Below are 26,644 nucleotides of genomic sequence, written 5' to 3' on the forward strand. Positions count from 1 at the left end.
TCTGCCATGGGTATCTCCTTTCAGTGTTTTTCAGTTCATTTGCTATTATTTTCTGAGCTGCTTTTCTGTTTTCCTAAGCTCTTTTTATTACATTGTGTGCATCGCCTTGAGACATATGTGTGGAAGATGACTAATAAAAAATAATTTAAACATGTCCAATATGCCTTTTAAATGCATACATTTGGAGAAAATGTGCATTTAAAAGCACATGCTGAGAGAGAGAAATACAGTATACAGTTTAATAGATCTTAAACGTTATTTTGTGAGGAATCTTCTTTTTTCAAATTGCAGATTAATGTAGAAACAGAATGGAATCCTGGGTTTAAAATGTGGAAGAATCATAGAGCTATATCCATTCCTAATTGGCTGCCTCTCAGAACAAAAATATTTCCCAGAACATCTATGTGATCTTCTATGATATGTGATGCCACCTAGCTCTGTTCCTTTAGATCTCGGCACAAAAACATGAATTTTCCTTTGGCTTAAGCCCTTAACCTTTATTCTCAAGTGAAATGAGCATTAAATGCTCATATAGCTGCCTCTGATCGTGTTCATTTCTAGTTACCCTCCTTCCTTTCCAACCCTTAGTCAATCAGAAGTTCCCGCAGCCCATGTCAAAATTAGATGGAAAACTCCTTAATGCAAGGATTGGCTGTTGGCTTTGAAAAACACCATATGCAGAGACTGAATAAGTCTGGATCTGGGGACTCTATTCACTAGCCCTGCTTTGAGTGTTTTGGCCTGCCTGGAACAAGTCCTGAACCCTGATAATGCTTCTTGCTCACCTGGATGGAGGGTAGAGAGGGATGCTTGAGTGTGAGAGGAACTAGTGTATTGCACAAGGTAAAATTTGCATTCAAAGCTCTGCCCACCTTTGCCTCTGTCCCCGCCCACCACTGGCATGTCCAGCCTGGAAGGTTGTCCAGAAGAGAACGTGTTTCTCTGTCTGGAAAAGATTCTCCATTTCCGATATCCAGTGGTGGTGCATTCTTCACCATGGTTGAAAAATGTCAGTCATAGCAAATCATTGCATAACCATTCTGGTCACTTTGCTTCTGCCCACCCTCCACAACCACAAAATACAACTGCAAATCTCAAGTTCACTTTATAGATTGAGTTGTATGGTGCTATCTATGCACATGGCATTTTACGAAGTACAAGAGGACAGATCCCGAGGTACCTACAAATGTTATTTTCATCTCCTCAGTTTACTTTCCTCTCTGTCACAACTTGCCCTTAATCAAGATGCCCCCTTGGCTCTGGGCAATATCCACTCAACCTTTCAGTAAAGAGAGGGCAGTGCACTCTGAGCTTATGCCTGTCTTTTCTAAGACAGCCTCTGTTGTTTCGCTTCACAGAGGAACAGGAACTGCTGAAGCACCAATAAACAGCGTTTGAGGATAAGCAGGAGTGCTGATCGCTTATTCCTGCCATAAATTACCTTGTAACCCCAACGCTAAGTATTGCTTGCATCTGAAGGCCCACCAGTGCCTCGCTGCTCACAATATTAGAAGGCCATCCAGCAAGATTTGACACTTCTTTGAAAGATTGCCACTGGTGAGTTTATTCACTGACGACTGTGAATCGCATAATGTTAGAAATGGCTGAAAAATCTTCCCCTATCTGATCCAAGGTGAGGGAGTACATTTCTGACGGGGAATAATGAGCCATTTGGCATGCATCCCAAAAAAGGTCAATTGGGGCATGGGTGAACCTCCATCTAAATAGCCCAGGGGCTGATGCCAGTGAAATAAATAGCACCATGTATCTTGTTACTACATGCTAGCAGGCTTAGTAAATAGCTCTTGTCTCTGTGATTGACAGGGCTGGCTCTCGAAGTGACCTTGGCTTAACCGGGAGGTGGCTGGCCACCTTCATGGGATGGGATGTACAGACATCTCTCAGGAGGGGTGAGCTGTGCATTCCATATTCTTGGAACCTAACCAAATAGCAAGGACCATACATGCCTTTTTGAGGGAGAGCTGTTTGCTCCTTCCTTCCAGCCAGAGGAGAGATTTCTGAGTGAGTGCAAGAACTAAAGGGCGGCTGCATTTGTCCAGAGTAAGGGGTAAATGGGCATATGAGGATTGGGGATGGGTGAATATGTCAATTTCGGTTTCTCATGTTTCCAGTCTTAAAGTACAGCAACCCACATCAGTTTGCAATTAAACTACAAAGTCCTCGTGAAAATTCAACAGTGTTTTAGAGCTAATTCTCTAATAATAATAATAATAATAATAATAATAATAATAATAATAATAATAAATGTTTCACTTAATAATCCTGAGCGGGTAAATAACATTAGTCAGGAGTTTTAAGATTTTTTTCAAAGAAAAAATACGCCAGAGGTCGCTTGGTCTGTTATAAGGGATGTGAGTAAGGCATGTACACGCAGGTCCCATAGAACCATAGAGTTGGAAGGGACCACAAAGAGCACCTAGTCCAACCCCCTGCAATGCAGGAATTACAGCTGAAGACCCTGACATATAGCCCTCCGGCCTGTTTTAAAACCTCCAAGGAAGGCAAGTCCACCACCACTATCATCATACTCACTATCTGAAAATTCACTTATCTGCATGTAAAAGACGATGCTCAAACCTCACTGTATATTCCACATATTCAGATATCTAATCAGCTGCCTTCCTTACTTCCTTGTTTGTTTACTGGTTGGTGGCAGCCGTTTTCAAGCGGAAACCACGGAGAGTGTGATCAGATGAACCACAGAACAGGAGAAATTGGATAAACCGTTTTTTTCCCCTTTTGTTTCTCTTTTTCTGATTGGCTGCAGCCATTTCAGGAGGAAACCATGGAGAGAGGGAGGAAAGAGATTGGACAAATTCCACATTAGAAATGTTTGCATAGGAAATAATTAAACTGTAGACTCGTTATGCGAATGCTCACCTAACAAATGATTTCTAGGGAACGTATCATGATTGTTAAGAGGGACTGTCACATTTTTAAAAAGGTATAATTATTTTTAGTGTCAGAAACACAGAAAAAGAATATTCAGCAAGAAATTCAGCTGAAAACTAAAATTAACACTTAGATTTTACGTTGAAATAAGTGGAATTTTATGGCCACAGTCCGAAGCACCCTAAACACATTTACTTGAAAGTAAACCAAGCGCTGCAACCCCAGAGTCGGCCACCCTTTTTAAACGTCATTGAACACAGTGGGACCTGGATCTGAGTAAGCATGCAGAGGGCTGCACTGCACAGTGTCTACATTTGACTGAATATTTTTAATGGAATTTACTTCCAAGTAAGTGGGTTTGGGATTAAAGTACTTGTCTGTGAAGTTATCACGCAAAGATTGCTCTGAGCATTCCCAGGATAATGGCTGCAAACTTTTGCATTAATGAAGCTCTCAACTGAATGAATTTTCCAGCAGCGTCAAACCTGCTGTTTGGAAGGCCCCAAACCAGCCAGCCATGCTCTGTAATCTCCTAGCCACACTGGTGCATGTCAGATTCCCATTATATATCTGCTTCTCTGGAGCCATAAAGTGTCTCTATGGCTAAACGCTATTCTAATCACAGGCAGCAATCCAGCAGGAAGGACAGAGGGAGGGCAAACAGGATTTGCTTACTCAGTTAAGTGTAGCAGGGACCCATCAATCATGTCTTCAGTAGCTGCAACTGTCTGAGGCCATGCACTTCAAGAGCCAATGAATTTCCAGGCCCACCGTTTTGCAAAAGCACGCGCATGCACGTATGCTGTGACCCCAGCTCTTAAGAGGCACAGCACATAAATCAAAGAGGAATTTTCCTTAGGATGCTTTGAATGTCTAGGACACACGTGGGTATCATTCATTGAACTGCTCGCTGCCTTCAGCTTTGAATACTAAATGTCTACATCCCCGAGTCTTGTTCGCTGAAAAATACATGGCCAGATATTTAAAAGGAAGGTTTTTCTAACCATATTTTCAGGGGGCCACTGCTAGAAGTGTGGGAAAGGAATAAAAAATTGTTGGAACAGAAAACCCCCTGGTGGTTATCACCAATTGATATCCTTATAATAAAAAAGACAAACATCGAGGGGGAAAGATGGACATATGAAGATCTATTGATTAAAACAGAGTCCAGGTGGAAGATTAGACCATATGAAGAAATAAAAAATAAGTTAACTGGTTGGATCCAATATCACCAAATCAATTCTATGTGGACGGAAGATAAAAAGATTGGAATAAGTGAGAAGAAATCCAGATTCCAGATTGAAATAATAGAAGGCAAAACAAAATTACTATCAAAAATGTACAGCCAGTTACTCGAGTGGGACACCAAAGATGAGGAAGTAAAGGAGGTAATGGTGAAGTGGGCAGTGGATTTAGGATATAATATAGAGTTTGACAGGTGGAAGGCACTATGGTGTAAAGGCATGAGTTTTTCGGCATGTACAACACTTAAGGAAAATATGTACAAGATGATGTACAGATGGTATTTAACACCTGTAAAATTGGAAAAAAATTATAAAACAGGTGATAAAATGTGTTGGAAATGCAAGAGAAAGGAGGGTGATTTCATTCATATGTGGTGGTCGTGTGGGATACTCAAAAAATTTTGGGAATCCATCTATAATGAATTTTTAAAAATTCTTAAATACACCTTTAGTAAAAAACCAGAAGCCTTCCTGCTGGGGATAATTGGTGAAGAAATCAAAAAGGAAGATAAAACATTTTTCCAATATGCAACAGTGGCCGCCAGAACCCTCATAGCACAGTACTGGAAAACATCAAAAATCCCAACGACAAAAGAGTGGCAATCCAAATTATTCGATTACTTACAACTGGCAAAATTGACACAGAAAATAAGAAACAAAAAAAGTACAAAATTTAATAATGAATGGGATAAATTCAGGATATACATGGAAACAGAGATAAAGGGAAAATAAAAATGTTGATAATAAATACATATGTATACATAAAAATCACAGTAGGTATGAGATAACGCTTATTACGAAAAAAATTCTTTTTCATGAAAAGATACTGCAGATAGATAAATAAGATAACTTTTTCCGAAATTGAAATAAAGGGAAGTCAATTAGTGTTACTGTTGAGTCAATGTAAGTTGAGTTGTCTATGTTTTATGCACTTTATGTCTTGTCTTTTTGTTTTTATTTTTACTTTTTTCTTTTTCTTTTTCTTTTTCTTTTTATTTTCTTGATTGTGTATTTTGTAACTTGTATGTTTGTGGCATGTATGTATGTTAAAATGCAATAAAAAAATTAAAAAAATAAAAATAAAAGGAAGGAAGTTGTATGATCAGATGCTTGTTCAGCTCTCAATTAAAGCAGGGCGGATTGTGGCCCAAAACTGTAACTTTATAGATTTGGAACAACTAGAGAGAGCAAAATGTTACCAGAAGGATGACAGTGTTACATGTGTTGTGGCAAAAACCAGGAAGGAGTTTCGTGGAATTCAACTAAGGGTCGAATTCAACATCACACTCTTCCAATTGCTCCATCTGCAGATGCATTCCAGTCTGCCAGACAGAATGATCCCCTGCACTGTTTGGGGGATTCTCCTGACACTCCCCAGAGTGAATTTGGGGTTGGGGGCAGGGAGGGGGAAAGCTGAAATGCGCAAGCAGAAAAGTCCTTGTGCTTTTCCTTCCACTGACAGGGCTGGCTAGGTTTAATCCCACCCTAGCACATTTATTATGGGATAAGCTTTCACAGACCAGAGTGCACTCCATCAGGTGCATGAAACATAATCCTAAATTGGCAGGAATATATACGTTAGAGGTGATGTGAGCTGAGCAGCTAATTTGCAAAGCAACTAGTCATTGTGCACATTCACCATGCATTTAATCAGCTCATATCATAAAGAGGGAATTGGGCGTATTTCCTGCTCAGTAAGCAATGGATTGTACTCTGTGCTAGTCCTGCTCAGAATTGACTCCTTGAAATTAATGGACATGAATAACTTGGGTCCCTTCATGTCAATTGACCTCAAAGAATCCTTGAAGCTGACTTTTTTAAGGATCTTGAGTGTTGTTAGGAGACCCCTATTCTGATCACAGACCTACAATTTCCAGAGTTTCTTGTGGAGAGGGACTGACTGTTAAACAACTTTGGGAATTGTAACTCGGGGGGAGGGAGGAAATAGGGGTCTCCTAACAGCTCTCAGTGCCCTTAATAAAGTACACTTCCCAAGATTCTTTTAAAGTGTTTAAAGTGGCATCATAGTGCTTTAAATGTATCATGTGAATGTGGCCTTAATTGGATATAGCACTCCATATCACACTATACTGGGGTAGTCAACCTTTTTACACCTACCGCCCACTAATGCATCTTTCTTAATGGTAAAATTTCCTTACCTCCCACCAGTGCTTGATGGAAGGAGGATTCCGCTTGTGCACTAGAACCCCCTACCGCCCACCTAGAATCCTGAAATGCCCGCTAGTGGGCGGTAGGTACGAGGTTGACAACCCCTGCTCTATACAGTGGTACCTCAGTTTAAGAATAGCCTTGTTTACAAACTACATATTTGGCATACGAACTCCGCAAAACTGGGAGTAGTGTTCCGGTTAGCGAACTTTACCTTGGTCTATGAATGGAAGCCGAAAGCACACCTCAGTTTAAGAACAGCTTTGGTTTAAGAAGAGACTTCCGGAACAGATTAAGTTTGTAAACTCTTGTTGTGAACGGGATCCATTCCGGAGGCCCGTTCGCAACATGAGCAGAATGCAACCTGCATTTGCGCATGCGCAGGTCGCAATTCACCGCTTCTGCGCATGCACGTGATGTCATTTTGTGCGTCTGTGCATGCGCAAGTGGCAAAACCCGGAAGTAACCCTTTCCGGTACTTCCAGGTCGCCGCAGAACGCAACCTGAAAACACGCAACCTGAAGCAAATGTAACATGAGATTTGACTGTATGTGTATGTAGGAATGTAATGTTCCCTGAGGATGAGCATGCAAGGCTTAGCTGCATGATAGATGGTCCCAGCTACTGCAATCTGCACACATTCAAAAGCCACATGAATGCAGACTTCCGGTTGAGAGCGACCGCGCCGCAAGCGGGGATTTTTCCGAGCGGAGAATCCCGGGTTTTTCGGAGGATTTAGGGGTGCCACAGGGCGCAGTGGCCCCCAGAAGTAGTGTCTGGAGGGTGTCCAGACACTCAGGTTCCCGCGGAAGCCGAAACGCAGACCACCCGGCCGCCAGGTAACTCCCAAAAGGAGCGAAGAGTGCGGCGGGGAGGGAGAGCGGGCTGAAGGGAAGCCATAGCTACCTCCAGAAAACGAAGCCCCGAGCTTGCAGGGGGAGCGCTTAATTCTCGATCACAAGAAATTCGGACCTAAATTGCTTAAAAGAAGTTTATCAGAAGTTTAAATGAGGTGTTAGAGGAGATTGAACAATTTGGCAAGGTGGCCGGGTTTATATTAAATAAGAAAAAAACCAAAGTAATGGTTAAGAATATGGACCAGAGTGTAATAGAAGCAATGCAACAAGAAACAGGGATTGAAGTGGCGAAGAAGGTAAAATATTTGGGAATATGGTTAACTTCAAAAAATATTGATTTATTTCAAAACAACTATACACCGGTGTGGAATGGAATTAAAAAAGATCTGGAGGTATGGGGAAGGATGAAACTCTCTTTTTGGGGTAGAATCTCAACGATCAAAATGAGCGTGCTTCCAAAGATGTTATTCTTATTTCAAATGATTCCTATAATCAAAGGGACAACGATCTTTAAAGAGTGGCAAAGAGTAATTTCAAGATATATTTGGCAGGGTAAAAAGCCTAGAATACAATTTAAGTTATTAACAGATGCGAAGGAAAGAGGAGACTTTGCCCTGCCAGACTTGAAATTATATTACGAAGCGTCTTGTCTCTGTTGGTTGAAGGCATGGATAAAATTAAAAAATAACAAACTGTTAGACTTAGAAGGATTTGATAACAGATTTGGATGGCACGCGTATTTATGGTTGGAGAAGAAGAAAAGTCATAAGGGTTTTGAGAATCATATCTTCCGGAGATCTTTAATAGAAATATGGGATAGGTATAAAAATGTATTAGAACCTAAAGTCCCACACTGGTTGTCTCCATTAGAGGTTATGAGTGTAAAGAAAATTAATATGAGAGGGAATTGGATTACTTACAATGATTTAATAATTAAAGAAGGGGGGAAATGGAAAATGAAGCCATATGAACAAGTAAAAGAACATGTGTTTGATTGGTTGCATTATTTCCAGGTAAATGAAATGTTTAAAAAGGATCTTAAAGAGAGTGGATATACAGAAAAAGAATCGAAATTTCAAACAGAGATAATAAATAATGATTATAAGATAATGTCAAAAATGTATAAAATGTTGTTGGAATGGCAAACGATGGATGAGGAGGTAAAGTCGGTTATGATACATTGGGCCAGAGACTTTGGTTATAATATACAATTGGTTGACTGGGAAAAAGTATGGAATGAAAATATGAAATTTACTGCATGTATTGCGTTAAAGGAGAATATTATGAAAATGGTATATAGATGGTATATTACACCGGTTAAGTTAGCAAAAATGTTTAAAACATGTAATAAGTGTTGGAAATGTAAAGAAAAAGAAGGATCGTTTTTCCATATGTGGTGGGAATGTAAGAAGGTAAAGGGTTTCTGGGAAATGATATACAATGAGTTGAAGAAGATGTTTAAATACACATTTGTAAAGAAACCAGAAGCCTTTTTGTTAGGAATAATAGGAAGAGAGATAAATAGAAGGGACTACAAACTTTTTCAATATGCAGTAACAGCGGCAAGAATATTAATGGCCCAAAAATGGAAACAAGAGGAGTTACCGACCCTTGAAGAGTGGAGAATGAAACTTATGGACTATCAGAATTGGACAAATTGACTGGGAAGATCAGATATCAACGGGATCACAAGTTCATCGAGAACTGGGCAAAGTTTACAGATTATCTGGAAAGCATATGTGATGAACAGACAACGCTAGTGGGTTTTAAAGAGGCTTTGTGAAAGTTAAAGATGTATTGTAAAAAAGAAATAGAATTGAAAGGATAATATTAAATGGCAATACTAAATATAGAGAATGCGCAAAAATGGAAAATATGGATGATTGGTGGAGAAGCTGGTGGAAGTCCAAAAAGTTGAAATTTGTGAATAATGTTTGAGATAGCGAATTTGTAAAAGGAAAAATTTAATAAAAAATATTATTTTTTTTAAAAAGCCACATGAATGAGGTTTGCGTTACACACCATTGGTGGGGTGTGTATGGAAGTAATCTTTGGCGGAGAAAATTTGATCAAACATTTTGAGAAACAAATCACAACATTCGAAGGAAACAGAGAATTGACAGGAATCTGATCTTTTTACATTAAGCTCATGAATATGCAGATAGGATACATTGATCTACATGCAATCAGAATAAATACTGAACACCTTGTGTGCCAAATATGTTGGCTCAGTGGAAGAAAAGTTGCCTAGGGGGTGTTTGTGGGGTTTTGTGGGGTTGGAGGGGGTTATGATGATTCAGACAGAAAATAAAACTGAGGAAAAGGCAACTCTGTAAAACTCTGGCAGCTTTTCTCTACACTTCTGGAACAATGAGGAAAAGGAGAAGATAGATGTGGAAATGATGTGCTCATTAATGCAAGTTATAATGTGAAGAACGGTCTTACGACCGGAGATAAGTAATGGGAGTATCTTGAATTCTTACAAAGGTAATACATGAATTGAAAGCAGATAGAATGACATTAATATGTGGCATTAAAATCTTTCATTATGATAAATGCTGTCTTGCGGAAGAAACTTTGAAAAATAAAGGTGAAGAACCAAACTCTATCTTATGTGAATGTTTGGCTCCAGGTGCTTCTCGGGCTCTTTCTACTCCCCCCACACACACACCTTTTAATCTGTTCTTTAACCTCCTTTGATGTTTCGTTATATGTATTTGCTGTGCTGTTGAGTGAATTGCAAGTTTCCTTTTGATGATATGGCTGCTGAGGATTGCAACTCAGTCTTGTCACTTTTATTATTTGTTTGTTAAAACATTGATAGCCCATCCCTCCCCCACCTTAAAAATACTTTTTTTGAAACAACAGAGAAACAAGTAGAACGCAATCAACAGGAACACAACAACTGCAGCACAACAAAGACTTCAAAATCAGCAGAGATAACCACTAAATACAGCAGTAGTGGGGGACCCCAAACTGGGGCTCAAATGCAGCACTCCAAGTCTCTCTATCAAGCCCTCTAAACTCTCACCAGACCACACCTACAGTGGCCCTGTGTCACACCCTGAATGCTTTTGCCTGGCTGGAATGGGTCCTTGAACTCTGATCATGCCTCTTGCTTGCCTGGATGGAGAGTAGAGAGGAGTGTTATCAGTTGGTAGAGCATGAGACTCTTGGGACTCGGCTACATTAGTAAAGAAACAACTATTTGAATGCGCTATAAACATGCAACACCAGATGGTGCCAGAGAGCAGGACATTTTTATACACAATTTTACATAGGGTTTTTTTTTTAAAAAAAAAAATCTAATTTCTGACTTATTTATAGCGTTTTTTCCTATGTGTAGATCCACCCTTAATTTCAGGGTTGTGGGTTTGAGCCCCATGTTGGGTGAGATTCTAGAATTGCAATGCATTGAACTAGATGATCCTTGCGGTACCTTCCACTGACACCAAGCAGGCGCTTTCATTGTACTCTTTTCAGAAGTGGCTAAAAACATATTTCTTTAGGAAAGTCTACTCAGATGTGTGGAATGTTGACATGCATTTTAACCTGGGTTTCCTTCCTTCCTGCCTTCCTTCCTGCCTTCCTTCCTTCCTTCCTTTTTTTCCTTTCTCTTTCTCTTTCTTTCTTTCTTTCTTTCTTTCTTTTTGGCTTATTATTGATTTCTAGTTATTCTTTGAATGTTTCCTATGACTGTTTTAAACTGTTTTTTGTTCATAATTTATTGTCTTATTCTTTTCTAAAATACTCTGATGTTTATTTGTTTGTTTACAATCAAACCATATATATATATTTAATAAATAAATAAATAAATTTAAATTCATAAATAATGCTCCACCCACTTTTGCCTCTGATCCTGTCCACCAGTGGCACATGGCCCTTGGGAGGTTGTTCAGAAGGGAATGCATGGTGGGGAAGACTGTTCACTCAGTCTGCTGCCCAGGTCCTGCTAACTGTTGGTGTCCCTCCTCTCCTGTCTTACAATGCTTCATCTTTAAACTGGGCTTGGGCCAGAGACCCCTTCAAAGAGAGGGCTCCTTCAAACTGGAGAATGACCTCTGTAAACTAGGACACATGGCAAACCTAGAAGGCAGCAGGGTGCCCTGACAGCTGCCTGAGTGTGCTGGGTGCGGGTGGAACATTCATTTCATGGCGATTTTGCATTGCCTTTTCCAGCACGGTGCGAAAGAAAAAGAGGACACAACGTTGCATAAAATGCACATGTGCACTCTCCAGATTTCTCCCATCAACCCCAGCCAGTGTCGCTATTTTGCCTACTTCAGCACAGCCCTATGATACTGATGGGATTTGTCGTCCAAAACATCTGGAGTGCACCGGGTAGAATAACACCTTTATTGGGACCAATGACTACGGTATTGTTTTTATTATTGCTATACAAATTAGTAGGGACGCGGATGGCACTGTGGGTTAAACCACTGAGCCTAGGACTTGCTGATCAGAAGGTCGGCAGTTTGAATCCCCGCAACGGGCTGAGCTCCCGTTGCTCGGGCCCTGCTCCTGCCAACCTAGCAGTTCGAAAGCACGTCAAACTGCAAGTAGATAAATAGGTACCGCTCCAGCAGGAAGGTAAACGGCATTTCCGTGCGCTGCTCTGGTTCACCAGAAGCGACTTAGTCATGCTGGCCACATGACCCAGAAGCTGTACGCCGGCTCCCACGGCCAATAAAGTGAGATGAGCGCCGCATCCCCAGAGTCGGTCACGACTGGACCTAACTGGTCCCTTTACCTTTATACAAATTATTATTGCTGTAGCTAATACTATCATCATCATTATACAGCAGCGCTATGTTCTTCTTGCATCCAGCCATCTTAGGGGCATCTCTAATATTGACATGTTATCATAGCCATCATTATTACAACTGTAATTTTGCAGTGCAATGTTCTTCTTGTGTTATTATTATTACTGCTGTTATTATTGTTGCGATGATTCAGCAGCACTGTCATTATTCTTCAGGGGCACTCTGTTCTTCTTCCATCTGTCCATCTTCAGCACATCTTTTCCACAGTCGCCCATGTCTTGAGCTTTGATATTTCTCGGCACGCCGCTCCTCTTGCTTCCTGCCACATCAAAGCAGCAGGAGAAACAGAAGCAGGCGCAGCTCTGGGTCACGTGCACCTTCTCTTTTATAAGGCGTGCACACCTTGTAAATCTCGCTCTGGGAACTGGCTGGGGACAGGACCAGAGCAAGACAGCTGTGTGGCTAATTTTAACTTCACACTGGAGAGTCACAGCAGCTTTCAGACTTGGCAAGGGAGAAAAAGGCACTAAAAATAAATAAATAACAGGGTCTCTCTGACCCTTGAGGTTTTAGTGGGAGATGCATCTGCAAAGCAGCTTACTGTGTTATCCATTCAGTATCCAATTCCTGCTCCTGCTTCCATGACATTTAGGGGACAGGCTGCAATGCAGTGGTAGAGCTCATGGCTTTGCATGCAAAAATTCCCAGTTTCAATGCACTGTATCTCCAGACAGGGATGGGAAATGCTCCTGTCCGGAGCATTTGAGAGCAATGGCCAGTCTATGTAGACAAAGCATAGGCAACATGATGTTTTCCAGATGTAGGCTACAGCTCCTTTCATCTGTTAAACGGTCTTCCTCAGGAGGTTGTGGATTGCCCTTCCTTGGAGGTTTATCAGCAGAGGTTGGATGGCCACCTGTCATGGATGCTTTAGCAGAGATTCCTGCATTGCAGGGGGTTGGACTGGATTAGCCTTGCAACTCTACACTTCTATGATTCTACCTCTAATGTTGGCTGCAGCTTATGGGAGTTGGAGTGTCTACTCCTGACGTAGAGACATATCTGAGCTTGGTGAGCTAATAGTCTGATTTCCTTTATGCATGTGGACATCAACGCCTTGGCTTAATTTGGGCTGGCACCTTAGCATAAGGGTAACATTTACACTTTGGTCTTTAGTACTTTTGCCACACACACACACACACACACACACACACACACACGTGTCCAGAGAATGTATCCCAGAAATTCCCCCCGCTACCTTGTCGTTCTGGTGTGCTTCTTGGTGTAAGGTGTAATGACTTTGAAGAGCAGCTCCATGGCTCCATTCACTCCCAACATGGTTCCCACGGTAACTATGCAAAGGAAGGAAATAGGCAGTCAGGCTAAAACTGGAAGGGGGGTGTATGTGTGGGGAAATAGCATGGGTTTGGAATAATAGCCTAAGAAAGTGGGCTTCTGGTGTTGTTAACAAATTTCTGGCTCTCTCAGCAATCTTATTATTATTTTTTATTTGTTTATCCAATTTCTATCCTGCCCTCCCTCTCAAGGGAGCCCAGGGCGGCAAACTACATAGCAGTAAACAGTTTAAAACAAATAAAAACATCCAAACATATTTCAAAAATAAAAACCTCTTTTCAGACCAAGGAAATCTGTAAAGGAATGAGAGCAGTCTTAAAGGGTTGAAGCATTTATCCATCTGGCCTCACTATCCTGCCCCTTGACTTGCTAGTTTTCAAACTGTGGGTTCAGGAACAGGCCCAGAGTCAGCAGGTATACTCTCAGGTGGATGCTAGGGCCCTAGCAGAGCTTAGAACTGATGCCTGTCCTTGGGGCCCCATTATAATAATCCTTTTTCTTGTGCACTGATGAGCACCAGGCACTGGGCCTGGAAAGCCGTGGCCATTTTTATTTCCCACAATCCATTGCTCTGGGCAATGGAGGACACTAATGTGGTGGCTCCCAGTGTTCATTAGAGGACACTTTGCCCAAGGCTTCTTCAAATCTGGAATCAGCCTTTTAGTGAAACCTGGGGAATTACTCAGTCAGGTGTTCTGTAACTTCCCTGAAAGAGTTTGCCCACTCTAGGAAGATATTTCCCTGCTATGCTCAGCAACATGATAAAGTTGGGTGTATTGGGATTTAGTCATATCTCAAAATGGCAGACTTGTGGCCAGCACTCTGTGTGAACTCTGTGTTCAGTCAGTGTAGAAAAAGGAATACCAACCTTTGGAAGCCAGTGGATTGGACACATTAGGAATTTTGAGGAAATGCTGTGCGAGGCAGTCCCAAAACAGCTCTTATGGAGGTGTTTAAGAGAGGTCAAGCCAGTACAAACAGGAACCAAGCAGGAAGAACAAACACTTTTTAATCTGGTGATCCAATCAACATCAGGGCACACTATGCAATGGACTATCAATCGATTCTAATCATGATTCGTTTTTGCTCAGTAGCAACCCAGTGGAATAGGGACTAAAGCCTGCCCATAAGAACCAGACTCCAAGTGAAACAAATCACTCAGTTTATTAATATACAAAGCTTAAGTGAAATGAAAATGAAATTATGAATCTTATAGAACTTATAGAGAAAATTGAATTTATAGGAATACAAAACAACATAAAATATGATTACATTTAGAGCGACTTAAATCAATTGGATATAATTTGCATATGAGCTATGAAGTAGCATTGACAAAGCAATCAAACTAAACGGAATATGCACTATTATGGATTAGATCACCAGATTAACAACAGTCTCCCACCCATTGTGGATTTTTGAGTGGAGATTTCTGAACAATATGAGGTACTGGTAGGCACACTTGTACCCAAGGCACCACCCTGACAAGCCCTGGTAGAACATACACCAGAGTCCTCTGCAACACATACTCTCATAGGTGGCCCATTTCTCAGCTTTGATAAACCATTTGCCCTTATGATTTCTCCCTTGCCATCTAAGATGATAAATTTGCAGGAATGTACCCAGTCACAAAACTTCACGTTCACACCATTTGTTGAAAGGGCCCTGATGTTGTAAATATTCCCACGATCGCAGAACAACACCGCAGCTATTAACACAACACTGCAAACCCTACAAGCGTCCCTATTTTCCAGAGACAGTCCCAGATCTAGAGAAGCTGTCCCAGTTTCTGATTTGATCCCAGAATGCCCCTATTTCCATTGAAGAAAAGTTGGAGGCTATAAAGTTATGCAGCCCCCGAGCCAAAGAGCTAAGTAACTATACAACCTTAGAAGACATCTGAAGGCAGCCCTGTACAGTGGTACCTCGGGTTACATACGCTTCAGGTTACAGACTCCGCTAACCCAGAAATAGTACCTCAGGTTAAGAACTTTGCTTCAGGATGAGAACAGAAATCGTGCTGCGGCGGTATGGCAGCAGCAGGAGGCCCTATTAGCTAAAGTGGTACTTCAGGTTAAGAACAGTTTCAGGTTAAGAACAGACCTCCGGAACGAATTAAGTACTTAACCAGAGGTACCACTGTATAGGGATTTTTAAAAATGTTTACTGTTTTAATATATTTTTATTATATATTTTGGAAGCCACCCAGAGTGGCTGGGGCAACCCAGTTCTATGGGTGGGGTATAAATAAAATTGTTGTTGTTGTTGTTGAATAGCAAGTCCCTATTTTGATCGGAGAAATGCTGGAGGTTATGACACTGGCCACACAGAGAGATCAGTGTTGCCAGCTTCTCAAGTGCTTGTACCATATTTTTTCTGCCATGACAGCAGCAGCACCCACAGCTTGGCACACACTTTCGAGTTAGGCATCCCAAGTGGCTGCTGGCTCCTAAATCTGGCCTTGCACCTCAGCATTCCAGCTCCTCATTCTGCTGCATGTGGCAACCAGGCAAAGTGTGAGCAAGGCCCCTGACACTGCAAGGCACATGGAGGGGGGCTGTGGATAAAGCACCCTGCAATCTAAATCCAGATGCATTTCAAGTGCCATCTCTGTTACATTCACCTTTCAAATAATGCTTATCTCAGAAGGGCTGGAAGAACATGCTTGGCAGCCTTCCCAGGAAGGTCCATAGTGAGAAGCCAGTGGGGCTCCTGTAAACACATAGGAAACCCACGAGGCCAGCAGCCAGTAGCATTAAATCTTCAGGGGGAAGATCTGAAATGCTAAGCTTGTCGAGCCATGCCAAAGGCTGGTGGCCCAATTAGGATTCTCCAAAGGGGAAACAACCACTAGGTTAGAGGAGGTCAAGAAGGAGCAGCGAGAGCAGTTGGCAAAGACTGATGACGTCGGAAATTTGGGACAGAATCACCAGTCGTTCTGCCGGAGAGAATCATGTGCAGACCTACCACTAAGCAGGGTGAAATCTTTCATAACAGTAAGATCTTGTGGCCGCCCAGAAAAGCTGAATGTTGGAAGATTCAAGGCATATAAAAGAAAGTCCTTCATCATGCAGGTCATAGTTAAACTATGGGACTTGGTCCCACAAGTGGCAGGCATGGCCACCAACTTGGATGCCTTTAAAAAAGGAGTGGGTAAATTCACGGAGGGGAAGGTTATCAATGGCTACTGGCCAAACTTCCACCTACATGGTTAGAGGCAAAAATGCTTCTGAATACCACTTGCTGGAAACTACAGGAGGGAGAAGGCTTGGGTCCTGCTTGTGGGGGTTCCACAGGCATCTGGTGAAAACAGGATGCTGGACTAGATAGGCCATTGGTTCCTCTTTTGTGCTTACATTCATAACCTCCTTCAAGTGGTGTCCATAGGGGAAGGTGGAATAGATAACAGCAGGAAGATGCAGCAAGACCTTTGGGTCTTGGGCTGGCATTGTCTGGATGATTCATTGACACGTCCTTTTGAGAACCCACTGATGAAGAGCCTGGGGATGGAAGGATTTGCTAACCTATGACCCACTAAGGTTGCTAGACTCCAACTCCCATCAGCCTCGGCCAGCATAGTTGATGACCAGGGGTGATGGGAACAGTAGTCCACCAATATCTGGAGGGCCACAGCTTAGCCATCTCTCTTTTAAAAGATGCCACATTCTACCAACCCAGGTCATAATTGTAGGTGATCACAATGGCACCACTAATTTGCCTGCCTATGATGGTCTAGAAGCTGAGAAGTGCCGGTGTGAGTAAGTTTGGGTTCTGAATTTTTAATACAGTGCTATTTAATAGAGTGGTACTTTGGTTTTCGAACAGCTTAGTTCATGAACAACTTGGAACCCGAACACTGCAAAACCGGAAGTAGGTGTTCCAGTTTCTGAATGTTTTTTCAGAAGCTGAATGTGCTCTGTGTTGAGTCCCCCTGTGTTTCCTGTTGCGCTGCTAAGTTGCACCCCCCCCCCATTGTAATTCAAGCCTTCCATTTCTGATTGCAGTGTTCTAAGGTGATATTTGGAGCTTATATTTGTTTTGTTTTTGCTATTTAGTTTGCATTTTTTGTTTTGAGGCTTTTTCAGTTAATTTGTTTTTGTGACTGTGTGGATCCCAGTTCAGCTACTGATTGTTTGTTTGTTTGTGTGACTGTGGAAATGGATAAAAGCCCCCCATCCAAACAATGACTATCATCAGTGCAGGGAAGAAAAACAATTTATCATCTACAATGCTGTTTTATTTATTTTATAGTACAGCACATTGATTATTGCTTTCATTTTATGGATCAATGGTCTCGTTAGATAGTAAAATTCATGTTAAAATGCTGTTTTAGGGGTTACATTTAAAAGTCTGGAACGGATTAATCTGTTTTGCATTACTTTCTATGGGAAAGTGCGCCTTGGTTTTGGAACGCTTTGGTTTTGGAACAGACTTCCGGAACAGATTACGTTTGAGAACCAAGGTACCACTGTATTGTCACGATGTTCTGGATTGTGACTCCCATCATCCCAGATGGAACGGAAATCTTCAGAGGGGACCCAGAAGTTGCTAGAAGAAACCCCCCACTAACCATCTCCTAAATGAAAGTTGCTTCTCAAAATTCTCCACTCTATTTGCAGGCAGTATAACTGGGCTGGGGGACCACTTTGACAGATAAAGGGAGAAAAGAGAAATTATCCAGTGATTTGGGGGAGGGGGAGGAGTAGGACTGTGGATCAGCATCATTCCATGGAATTATGGGAGGAAAGGGCTGTTAACGCACACAAGGAAGAAGGGGAAGTGATTGCATACTCACCACTAGAGGCATAAACATGCAGTGCCCAAAGGCAGTGGGTGAGATTCTGGTGGTGATTTAGATTTTTCCTTGCCAAGCTGAGTGTCATATCAATCACCTCCAGTCTTTGTGCCTTCAGCCCAAATTTCTTATCTGAGAGACAGCAGGAGGAGGAGGAGGAAATGATTTTGATTATTTATTTTTAAACAAAAAATTTGAATGCCGCAGTCAAACCTCCTAGCAATTTTCAAGAAATATCGAAATTATCTAGAAAAACATTTTTCAAACTTATTTTTTAAAAATTGAAACTAACAGGAAAAGAGATTAAAACACATCAACATGCATGTGTCCAGATAGACTTGCCTTAAAAAAAAAGTCTGACTCAAAGTAAGGTAGCTTCCTGGGTTCCTAGGTGCCCCAACCCCACACCCTGGTCTAAGCCTCAGTGAGGGAAACACAAGTGAATACTACCTCTGTGGCTTTGACAGTTCAAAGTGCCTCAACTAGGGACCTCATATTTTTTGAGGTGACAGAAAAATCTCACTCTGAGATGTGGAGTACAAGGTAAAAGCTAATAGGTAAAGAACCTCTGGATGGTTAAGTGCAGTCAAAGGTGACTATGGGGTGTGGCGCTCATCTCACTTTCAGGCTGAGGGAGCCAGCGTTTGTCCACAGACATCTTCCCAGGTAATGTGGCCAGCATGACTAAGCCGCTTCTGGCGAACCAGAGCAGCACACGGAAACGCACACTTCCCGCCACAGCAGTACCTATTTATCTACTTGCCCTGATGTGCTTTCGAACTGCTAGGTTGGCAGAAGCTGGGACAGAGCAATGGGAGCTCACTCCGTCATGGGGATTCGAACCGCCAATCTTCTGATCTGCAAACCCAAGAGGCTCAGTGGTTTAGATCACACCGCCACCCACATCCCTATGTGGGACGCAATGACACAGCTAGCAACACAGCATCACAATACTGATGGACATGCACCCATGGTTCAGCAGCTGTACCTTTTTGGCCAACTTTGGCCAGCAGGCGAAACAAGGGCAAGAGGATGTCATAGTCTGGTGTGGGAGTTTGTGTCGCATTCACCAGAGCCTGCAGAAGTGCTTCGCTGCCACCTTTGCTAATTGTATAGTGAAGCCTCCTGTTCGTCCCTAAGTGGAAGCAAGAAAATGGAATAGTTGCGAAGTCCTTTCCCCACCACACATAAACATACAAGCAAATATTCAAGTCCAACAGGACCCCTTTAAACTCAGAGTGGCTTTCACGTTAGTTTTTACTTACTTACTTACTTATCTCAACAATCTGTATACCACATAATCACAGTCACCTCTCAGCGGTGTAAAGAAGACTTGATGTAATAGGGCTGAGAGTAAGTTAAAACTTATTATGTTTTTATATTTTATTATGTTTTTATAGTCTGCTGAAAGTTGCCCAGAGTGGCTGGGGAAATCCAGCCAGATGGGTGGGGTATAATAATAATAATAATAATAATAATAATAATAATAATAATAATAATAATAATATCAGAATTCAGCCTGTTGGACTAATAATAATAACAATAATAATGATATAGATTTTCAGTTTGAGTCTGTCTGACCTCAATCCCCCATTCACTCTAATGGACCAGCCTTCACTAGAGGGCACCCAGAAAGACTGCACAAAAGTGAAAACAGTGTCATGATTTGTAGAATGAATGAATGAAAGGGCACTCATAAAACTCATCAGCCACCCGGAAAAAAAGGATAAAGTGAAACAAACAAAAACAAAAAACGACCCATAAGTTTTACTGAAAAAGTTCCCTCCCTTTTTCTAATATTCAAATGCAATATTTCTTCTCTCATTAATTGATGGGGAAGGATTTTTTGGCAATGCACTAAATGAAATGTTCACTTTCCCACTTACCAACAGAAAGGAGGCATGTGAGAACACCCAGGATATTCAGAATCACATCCTTATCATAGGAACTCTGCAATATGTAAACACATTGTTGTAAATGCTACGGTGCATGCCAAAAAGGAATACACAAAGCGCTCGCTCTCCCCCTCTCCCCCGCTTTATGAACCCTTTGGGTAAAATGGAATATGGAGAGAAGTTCCACAGAGAAGAGACAAATGATGGGTATTCAACAGTGGAACAGACTCCCATAAGAGGTGGTGGACTCTCCTTCCTTGGAGGCTTTTAAGCAGAGATTGGATGGCCATCTGTCATGGATGCTTTAGTTGAGATTCCTGCATTGCAGGGGGTTGGACTAGATGACCCTCGGGGTCCCTTCCAACTCTACAATTCTAGGATTCATGTGTCACATGCCGCCTGGCATGTGATCACTCTTCACTGTCTTGGAGCATTTGCTGATATCCACATTTAAGAGCTGCTGGGACAGAAAAAGAAATCAAGAGTACAAAAACAGCCGAGTGCCTTCTGGCACCTGTAAACCAAGCAAGTTTATCATAGTAAATATCTTCATAAACTGTAGGAACACAGGAAAGTGCTTTCTACTGGCTCAGATCATTTGATTCACCTAAAGATTTTTTTTTAAAAAGGTAAAGGGATCCACCTAGCTCAGCATTGTCTATGCCAACGTTTCCCAAACTTGAGTCTCCAGCTGTTTTTGGGACTACAACTCCCATAATCGCTAGCTAGCAGGGCCAGTGTCAGGGTTGATGGGAACTGTGGTCCAAAAACAGTTGGAGACTCAAGTTTGGGAAACCCTGGTCTATGCTGACTGGAAGCAGCTGTCCAGGGTTACAGACCAGAAGCCTTTCCCAGCCCGACTTGGAGAGGTAATGAAAATCAGATGTTCTACCACAGAGCAATGTCCCTTCCCCAACCACAGCAGGGGGTGAGGAACCTCAAGCCTGATGGCCAAATGCAGTCTAGGTCTCTCTGTCTTGCCAGTAGCATTCTTAACAGGTTACATCTTTTTTGCCAGCCTGTTCTGCACCTTCTTCATGTAATCACAGGCAACTTGTCCATTCATAAATAAGCAGAAATTGCAGCTTTGCGTAACACCCAAAGAATTCTGAAATGAAGCTGCCTGCCATAGTTGATCCTTAATGCTAGATGAAGCACTCAGACACATTTTCCCCCTTCAGATCCTGTAGGGGGCTAGTTTAAAATGTGTTGTTTTTGTTTCCACTGGGTAACATGTTTGAATCTCAGATCAACTGCTCAGCAAGTCGCCAAAAAAAACCACCTTATGTCATCACCGCTTGTGTTAATGGCTTAGGCAACAGGCAATCCAATCGGCTAAAATAAACAACTCAGTGCAATGGGAGCATAAATCAACACAGTCTTTATTGCTGAAATCTAACCATGAAATCCATCCACCTGGTGAAGGAAATGATACAGTACCCGCCCCCTCAGGTTTGCAAAGTGACTGGTCAACTTGATCAGGGATGAGCACCATAGGTCCAAGGCTCAAATGCAGACCTCTCTACTGTCCCTTGAGGCTCCTCACAAGCCACACATCTTATTAGGTGCCCTGCTCTGCTGTTCAGCAACATAAGGCACAGCCCAACCCAAGTGTAAGACAAGGCAAGCTCTAGGGTAGACAAAGCTCTGGAACCATACTAGCAAGGACCAAGCCGAAACTGAGCCCTTATATAGTAGACGCAGCCTGATTGTTAGCACCGCCTGTGCTGCATGTTGCTGCTTGACTTTAAGTGGCCCACTCTTCTCCAGTAATCTCCTACTGTGATGGATTTTGGGGAGGGGGGCTTCAGGATCTTCTGGATCTTCAAAAGTAGAGTCTTCTGAATCAGAAGAAGGCAGTGCCACATTATCAGGCTGGGGGTGTTCATCTGATAGCAGAGCTTCTGGGGCTGGCCTTGCTCAGCCTTCCCCACAAGTCCTTGCCTCCATTACTTAGTAAAAAGGAATCTGACTCCTGGTCCCTGACACAAGGGAGTATATTTCTATAAGGGGATACAAATAAAAACTTGTGTGTGTGTGTGTGTGTGTGTTTCTGTGTGTGTGTGTGTATCTTAGTTTTATGGCATTTCTGTGGGTGGATCTACATGTTACAAGGTAATATGGTCAGAAACCCTGTGTGAATGTCATAATATTAGTGCAATGGGACTTTTCCGGGAGAGAATCACTAAGCAGAAGGGGATGTACTGATTCTCCCTTACAAAGACCCTTACCACATCCTGGCTATGACACTGAAAGTAAACCTAAATGAAAGGAATTTGCGGGACGGTAGAGACTGGCTAGGGGGAATCCAATAGGTGTGTAAGTGGTTGTGTATGAGACAGGTTAAAGAACCTCCCATTCTTCAATACCCTGTTATTTTTGCAAAAGTGTTTTTGAGAACATGTGTACTGTCACCTTGAGACACCCAGAAAGTGTGTGCTGCTGATCAAACCCAACTTGTGGGGAAGGAAAGAAGCAAAACACATAAGAAATTTAGCTCAGGAAAGGAATGCATGACTTCATCTTCCAGACAAGGGGTGGAATATCTGGGGTTGGCAAATCCCAAAATACATGGCTACAAGGCTTCAGGCAGCACTTGAAGTTGCTCCTTCCTTCACCTCTTTCTACATAATTCCCTTTGTCGGAGTTGCTGTTCTGACACTGCTGGCTCCATTGAGTGCTTGTGCTAAATTCAAACACACGAAGCAGATCAAAGCCATGCAAAAGTCAAGGTAGCTCTGTTTGTGCCTGATTTAAAGTCACAGAAGAGAAAAGGAAATCTTAGGCAGGGCTGGGTATTCAGCACCAAGGACAGCCAACTCTTGCCACTAAATAAAGTAGGGATGGGGGAGAAATTCAGGTTGGATCCTGCTTTAATGTGAACCTACCTAAATTCACACACCCTGAAACAATACACAAACTGAAGCACAGCTATCCCTGAGAAATCTACAGTTCAAAAACTAGTGCCTTGTTGAAGTCAACACGTTGGTATTTGTGGCTCAGTGGTAGGAATGTGGTTCAATTTGCATTTCCATACAAACCTACCTAATTCACAGTTCTGGAAATGATACACAAACCAAGATACAGCTACCCTTCAAAATTCACACTTCCCTGAATTTTCCAATGTAGTCCTCTAAGCAAAAAAAAAAAATGTGTACAGAAAAAGTATACAGATTAGAGGTCTGCATAAAAATACAGATAATGGTTAAAATAATGTACAGAAAGGCATTATACTGAAACAAAGTGTGTACAAAAACATGTGTTTTAGGAGAAATGTCCACTATAATGGTGATGAATTTTCAGGAGAACATTTCAAGAAGAAAAAGATGCAAGCTGATGCAGAAATGAACTCAAGAGTGGAAAATTAAAAAATGTGGAGAAACTGAAAGTTCACCCATCTTTAACACAAGGTATCATAATTATTGGGGCTGGGCTATTGGTAGCAGTCTGGAGTTGAGCTAGGAGCCCAATACTTGGAACTGTGGGATCATCCAGTAGTCAGAACCAAATGGAAACCAAAGAATACCGAGTAAATCATGGGGCAGGGTCAAGAAGCAAGTCACAAGTTAGGACTGAAGAGCACATCAGGATGGAAGGACAAATGAAGAGGCAGCATTGTCAGAGGCATGTCTGGGAGAAGGTCAATGCTGAGGTTGGGGATGATGGGCTTGACCCTCCTTCCCCATCAGTATACATCTGGGAAACACTCTTGTGTCAGTCCCAAGGCATTAAATTTAATAGAATGCATTAATCACACAAAACTCATTCCAAATGTTTCCAAGTGTGATCACATCTTGGAGTAAAGGGAATCTAAAGAAAGGGAAGACCAAGAAGAAAAAGAGAACCAAATCCACCTATTTTATTCAGTGGGATATTTATCAATAAATATTTTATTTGATGTGAAGGAGGAGAAGAAAATCGTTTTATCTTCCCCAGGGTCATATCAAACGAGCAATTAAAAAATAAAATGCTCTTCCAAGACTGAAGTTGGGCGGTATGTGGGAGAAAACCCTGGGGTTTTTTTTTTGTATTCTCTTTGTATATTAATAATGGGTTATAATCACTCAAGTGACTTTTGATTTTTTTAACATTGCAACAAAATCATTGCTAACATCAGCACCACAAAATGGTTTGCCACATATTAAATAGCTGTATGTTAGCCAAACATGAAATGTCCTTTGTTTCGTGAGAAATATTTTCCCATAGTTCTACAAATCAACTCCTCTTTTTCCCCTAACACTATTAGAGAGCAATCCTAACCAGCGCCAAAGGTTAGGTTGGAAGTTGTCTTCCCCCAGTGGAAAGGAGTTCCACCAGAAGGACAGAAGCACTGTGCAACATGCCCTTGGCATATGCAGGGAAAGCTCCAATCTAGTGTTCCCACTGAGGAGCCCACAGAGGGAGAAACTCTCCACTGCCAGGAGGCTAGGTGCATAGTTGCACCCCTCCTCACCATCCATCTCTGCTTTAAAGCGTGATTTGGTTCATCGGAACATGATGCTTGGGAACGGCTGTGGAAACTCCACCAGCATCAATTCTTCTGGACCCACCTCTAATGCATTTCTCAAAGCATCCAGTGTTCAAAACAAAGTTTAGCTGGGTCTTTCTCCAGCTTTTTAAACTACCCCTTCCAATTCTAGTTCCCAGGTCTTTGAGGGCTGTAGTTTTTTCCTGACGTTTGCAATGCCATGGGTTTTTATCGTATTCAGAGTGAATACACATTTCATTCAAAGTCCCACTGTATCCTAGAATTTGCAGAATCAGTGCAAACTAAGACCTTTCCAGTCAAAGAATGTCAATTTATTCAACTGACCCACTGAGCCCTGACCTGGCACCAGCTATGAACCTCTCAGAGGACAAACCAGACAGACTGAACACTTTGAGAAGCAGGCAGGTCCCCTTGAATCCAAAGCTAAGGATCTTGGGGCTCTCTTGGTTGATACCATGAAGAACCTCTGAAACTCTAAGAGAAGGAGGTAGAGAAGCCCCCACTCCAATTTCCAACAGCCTTGGTGCCAAAAGCTTTGAGTCCAGCCTGAGGAACAATGGCACAGTATGCATCTATGGGCCCAGAGTTATCTGTCTACACAAAGCTCTACTTTGCCTTTTCGTCTGCAGGTGTGTTAGTGCTGGACCATAGTCTTGCCTCGGTAATGGACTGGATGAGAGTCAATAAACTGAAACTCAATCCAGATAAGAGTAAGGCACTGTTAGTGGGTTGTTTCCTAGACCGGATGGAGGGGAGGCTGCCTGCCCTTGAAGGGGCTACAGTCCCTCTGAAGGAGCAGATACGCTGCTTGGGGTTACTCCTGGACCCATTGCTGTTGCTTAAGGCTCAGGGAGCTTAGTGGAGCAGAGTGCCTTCCATCAGCTTAATTCTGCCATCTATGTGCTCTGGTAACCTCTAGGTCAGATTAATGTGACCTGTTACTATGAAGATGGTTCAGAAACTTCAGCTAGTTCAGAATCAGTGACGTAGCATAGGCGGGCTGGGGGGGGCATGACGCTTTTCTTGAGGGGGTGCAAACAGAGACAGCTTCCTCACACAAAGACCCTGTGGGAGTCATAAAGCCAAGGCAGAGGCTTGTAAATACAGCAGGGTGCCCCCTGACCTCGGCTGACCAGCACTCTGAGCTTTACAATGTATAGGAATGTATTGACCCTTAAATGGAGTTGTGTTTCCTCTGGGCAATGATTACCTTATATGGTGAAGGGTGCAATAAAAACCTTGACTGGATGAGGTAACGGGAGACATTGGCAAACGGCCATGCGGCTGGGAGGAAAAAGGAGAATAAAAAGTTACCGGAGGAGGGAGAAGTCGAAGAGCTGTCCTCCATCCTGAGAATAAGAGCTGCCTCTCTGTGTCTTTTTTCTATGCTATGCTAAGCACCGATTTAATGACGGCTGGCTTCCGTCAAGGCCCAACACTGCCAATTGCAGCTCCATCCATGGGTCAAACCATGGGTCAAACCTAAGCCGAGGGCAGAGAGAGGAGAGTGGGCGGCAACACTGCCACCCGCTAAGGCAGCTTTCTCACACCCAGCCGCAACTCCACTTCCAGGTCAAGCTTGACCCAGGGAAAGAGAGAGGTTCTTTATCACGAGTGTCTACTTCTTAGGGGTTTAGTCTTGTTTTAAATGTAGTTGTTGTTTTGTGTGTTTAACTGTTTTTAAACATCTTGTGTATAAATTGCCTTGAGACAGTGCTTTAGGAGGTGATTAATAAATTAATTAAGGGATGCGGGTGGCACTGTGGTCTAAACCACAGAGCCCAGGGCTTGCCGATCAGAAGGTTGGCAGTTCGAATCCCTGCGATGGGGTGAGTTCCCGCTGCTCGGTCCTTGCTCCTCCCAACCTAGCAGTTCAAAGTGCAAGTAGATAAATAGGTACCACTCCGGCGGGAAGGTAAATGGCATTTCCGTGCACTGCTCTGGTTCGCCAGAAGTGGCTTAGTCATGCTGGCCACATGACCCGGAAGCTGTTGTCCGCAACTGGACTTAACATTCAGGGGTCCCTTTACCTTTAAATAAATTAATTGCATTAATATCATTATTATTAATTGTCTGGGCTTTTCTGCATGGATCGGGCAGAACCTTCTAAATGGCTTGGCATGTGCAAATGGAGAATAGCGTAGGCTCCTCTGTCCTTTTGCCAAA

At 42.4% G+C, this 26,644-nt stretch overlaps 1 protein-coding gene across 4 annotated transcripts in view; it reads right to left on the reverse strand.

The window, feature by feature from the left end:
• AGBL1 (AGBL carboxypeptidase 1) overlaps positions 1 to 26,644 on the reverse strand; it is a 411,962-nt gene that overhangs the window by 365,432 nt on the left and 19,886 nt on the right. For 3 of the 4 annotated variants that reach the window (XM_081838750.1, XM_081838753.1, XM_081838752.1), the window contains exons 2-5: positions 19,981 to 20,044; positions 19,083 to 19,229; positions 18,095 to 18,226; positions 13,205 to 13,298 (exon numbers count right to left, since the gene is read on the reverse strand). In XM_081838750.1, the coding sequence (XP_081694876.1) occupies positions 13,205 to 13,298; positions 18,095 to 18,226; positions 19,083 to 19,229; positions 19,981 to 20,044 (437 nt within the window). Of the gene's footprint in view, positions 1 to 13,204; positions 13,299 to 18,094; positions 18,227 to 19,082; positions 19,230 to 19,980; positions 20,045 to 26,644 lie in introns of those variants that run through there. The other variant, XM_081838751.1, reaches the window with a different exon arrangement.

Source organism: Podarcis erhardii (assembly GCF_964252035.2).
Source record: "Podarcis erhardii genome assembly, chromosome: 14".
In the NCBI taxonomy this organism is placed as follows: Eukaryota; Metazoa; Chordata; class Lepidosauria; order Squamata; family Lacertidae; genus Podarcis; species Podarcis erhardii.